At 51.5% G+C, this 3,140-nt stretch overlaps 1 protein-coding gene across 1 annotated transcript; it reads right to left on the reverse strand.

Annotated features, from left to right (window-relative positions):
- Positions 1-372: 372 nt before the first annotated feature.
- LOC113214722 (serine-aspartate repeat-containing protein C) lies at positions 373-1,937 on the reverse strand (the record flags this gene model as incomplete). The annotated part of the gene is given in 1 exon segment (XM_026434184.2): positions 373-1,937. A coding segment is annotated over 1 exon segment (620 nt), but the record flags the coding sequence as incomplete, so codon positions are not given.
- Positions 1,938-3,140: the final 1,203 nt, after the last annotated feature.

Genomic DNA, 3,140 nt, shown 5'->3' on the forward strand with positions numbered 1-3,140 from the left:
AGAAACGTTTCTACAAGATGTTACATATTTCTCTTTCTGTTCATTTAGTCAATCTGATCTCAATAGTTTGTACAGAAGCTATGCGACTCGGCAAGGCTGTTAAGTATTACCGGGATAAATGTTTCTTCGTCGTGTTCGGTTAAATAAATTTTCTTCATTTTCCATGATACATTTTGAGTGGCCATAGCTTTAACTTGATCTTCATACACTTTTATTACGTTTAAATTGTATTTTGAAAGCGGGAAGTATCCTCGCCGTATATTCAAACATATTTCATTCAGGAAACAAATCAGGCCTTTCGATGCGTTTTTAAGTACAGCAGACCTCAAATACTTTTCTGGTTTGCGAAGGAGGTAGATTTTTTCTTTGTACATTTTTTCATGATCACTCAAAATGCGAATCGACCGATCAAACTCATCTTCTTCTCTATTGGTACTATCACTATCGTCGTCGGCATCCGTTTCACTATCATCATCAGTGTCCATCTTGGCACAAGTCTCTTCCCCCTCAGTATCTGTCTCCACCTCATCATTCGACTCATTGCCATTAGACATGTTCTGGTCCGAAGCGTGATCAGCATCCTCCTCTTCACTAGTCTCATCATCACTGCTTTCCTCCACCCACTCCATCCATAAAACATCTGCACATTCTGAATCGTCACTTTCGTCTGTTGTCTCAGCGGTGCCATCCGATCCGTCCGAGCTAAAGTCCAAAGGCTCTCTAGTCACATCTTCATCCTCATCGAGACGCAGGCTGCTGTCACGTCCCTCAGACTCGTATTCACCTCTCGGCTCCACTTTGTGATTGTGGGGTGTCTCTTTTTCAACCTCAATGTGTCTATCGGTATTGGTTGTAACAACCGTAGCTGAGCATTGCCTCGCAGAACATTTCCAGTATCTTCTGTTGTTTCGGCGTAAACGATGATAAAATGATTGCCCATCAAGAAGGAGTTTTTCACCCCCACTTTGAAGTTGTACAATTTCAGTCCGCATTTTTTTTTTTTTATTTTTTTTTTTGGCACGGGAAGAACGAAAACGATCTTTACGGCGTGACTGTCAGGGCGAGACTAAATGATGTTTTAAAAGTCAATGTAAGATATAAGTCCACAAACGTCCAGCGAGTCAACAAACTTGCCAAATGAGTCCACAAGCTTGTCCTATTAGTCCACAAACTTGTCCAACGAGTCCACAAACTTGTCCAATGAGTCCACAAACGTGTCCAATGAGTCCACAAACGTGTGCAATGAGTCCACAAACTTGTCCAATGAGTCCACAAACTTGTCGAACGAGTCCACAAACGTGTCCAATGAGTCCACAAACGTGTCCAACGAGTCCACAAACGTGTCCAACGAGTCCACAAACGTGTCCAACGAGTCCACAAACGTGTCCAATGAGTCCACAAACGTGTCCAACGAGTCCACAAACGTGTCCAAAGAGTCCACAAACGTGTCCACTGCAGTCTACTGCAAACGACTAATAAAAACCGAGTCCCATTGGCTCTGACCGGGTTCGCCGCACATCTGCGGCTTCAGCTGTTCGGTCCAGCTGCTCACCGTCCCCAACAAACATCCCGCAACACGCAATACAAATGTATGCCAGAACACCGAGAAATACAAAAATATATTCGCTGGCGGTGAGAGGTACACTGTTGTTGCAGTAAGTCCCTACATCGGTCACATTAGACGTGTAGTTTAAAGCGCTTGTCATCGGCACCGTGTCGTTGCAGGCAGGGCGCCCTTGAGCAGGCGCGCACAGCACGGCAAGGGCCACGGCAGCGCGCAGTGCCCACCACATGTTGTCGGCTTGCACAGTCAGACTTATTTGAAATTGTTTCCGGTGATCAGCTTCTTTTCTACATCATCTGCGCAGGGCAGCACGGCTCGACACAAGAAAACAACTCAGCAGATCAAGCTCGATGCGAGTGTGACTGCATAGCATCCCCGCTTAACCTCCCCCAAAATTGTGTCTGTTCCCATTTTCAAATCCAGCGCGTTAGACCAACCGAGTTGAGCCGAGAGCATACCACGCCACGCCACGCCACGCTGCGCTGAGCCGACAGCATACCGCGCCGCGCCACGCCGCGCCACGCCGCGCCACGCCGCGCCGGGCCTCCGCCTCCGGAGAGCATACCACGCCACGCCGCGCCGCGCCGAGCCGACAGCATACCGCGCCGAGCGGTGCCGAGCCGCCCGAGCACCAGCGGAACAATAGCCCGCCAGGTCGCTTACCTCCGTATACCTGACTCGTAGTCTTGGGGATAGCGGAACAATACCCCGCCAGGTCGCTTCCCTCCCTATACCTGACTCGTAGTCTAGGGGTTAGCGGACTCGTCCCGTAAGCCCATGACTGCGGGTTCGATTCCACTCTCCGGCAAAAGCATTTTTGGCTGTGACGTCACAACAAGATTGCCATCTCCAGCACCGCGACCAAGTGCCCTGTGCTCTGAGGCCAGCGCGACCAGGTGCCCTAGCCGTCCTCTCCTCCCCCCACTCCCAGGCCGCGACCAGGTGCCCTGCCAGCGCGACCAGGTGCCCTAGCCGTCCTCTCCTCCCCCCACTCCCAGGCCGCGACCAGGTGCCCTGAGGCAGCCGCGACCAAGTGCCCTGACCGTCCTTTGCTCCCCCCTCCCAACCCGCGACCAAGTGCCCGCGACCAGGTGCCCATTATACTACTCCCCTAGCCCCCGCTCCCCAGTGACACCTTCGGCGATAGGCAACCCACTCTGCAATGGCGTCCTGGGTGTTCAAGTAAATACGGTAACCTCTTCCAACGGGGCAGCATTTAAATACGCTGTGTGATATCGCTCGAAATGCTGCAAAATACGCCGCGGTGTGCCGTGCCGGAAAACGGGTCGAGAATGCTTTCTCGGATTCAATAAGTTTCACTCAGTCGGGTCGGTCCGAGCAGCGCCATCACTCGACATAACAGTCGGCAGCTAATGCGCCCGCCGCGCCCACGCACAACGCCGTCCGTCCGGCAGCGAAGATTTTTCAGCAAAAACAAATGTAAATCACCGCCGCCTCCACGTCCATAGCGGCACCCACAGGAGGATGACGATATTATAACATGAAATAAGTAAGTACAGCTGCGAGGAAATGTGGGAACGGTAATACATTCAGCCGCGGCGACGTCTCAAGCTCA

Source organism: Frankliniella occidentalis, unplaced genomic scaffold (assembly GCF_000697945.3).
Source record: "Frankliniella occidentalis isolate FOCC.00 unplaced genomic scaffold, Focc_3.1 Scaffold32, whole genome shotgun sequence".
Classification (NCBI taxonomy): Eukaryota; Metazoa; Arthropoda; class Insecta; order Thysanoptera; family Thripidae; genus Frankliniella; species Frankliniella occidentalis.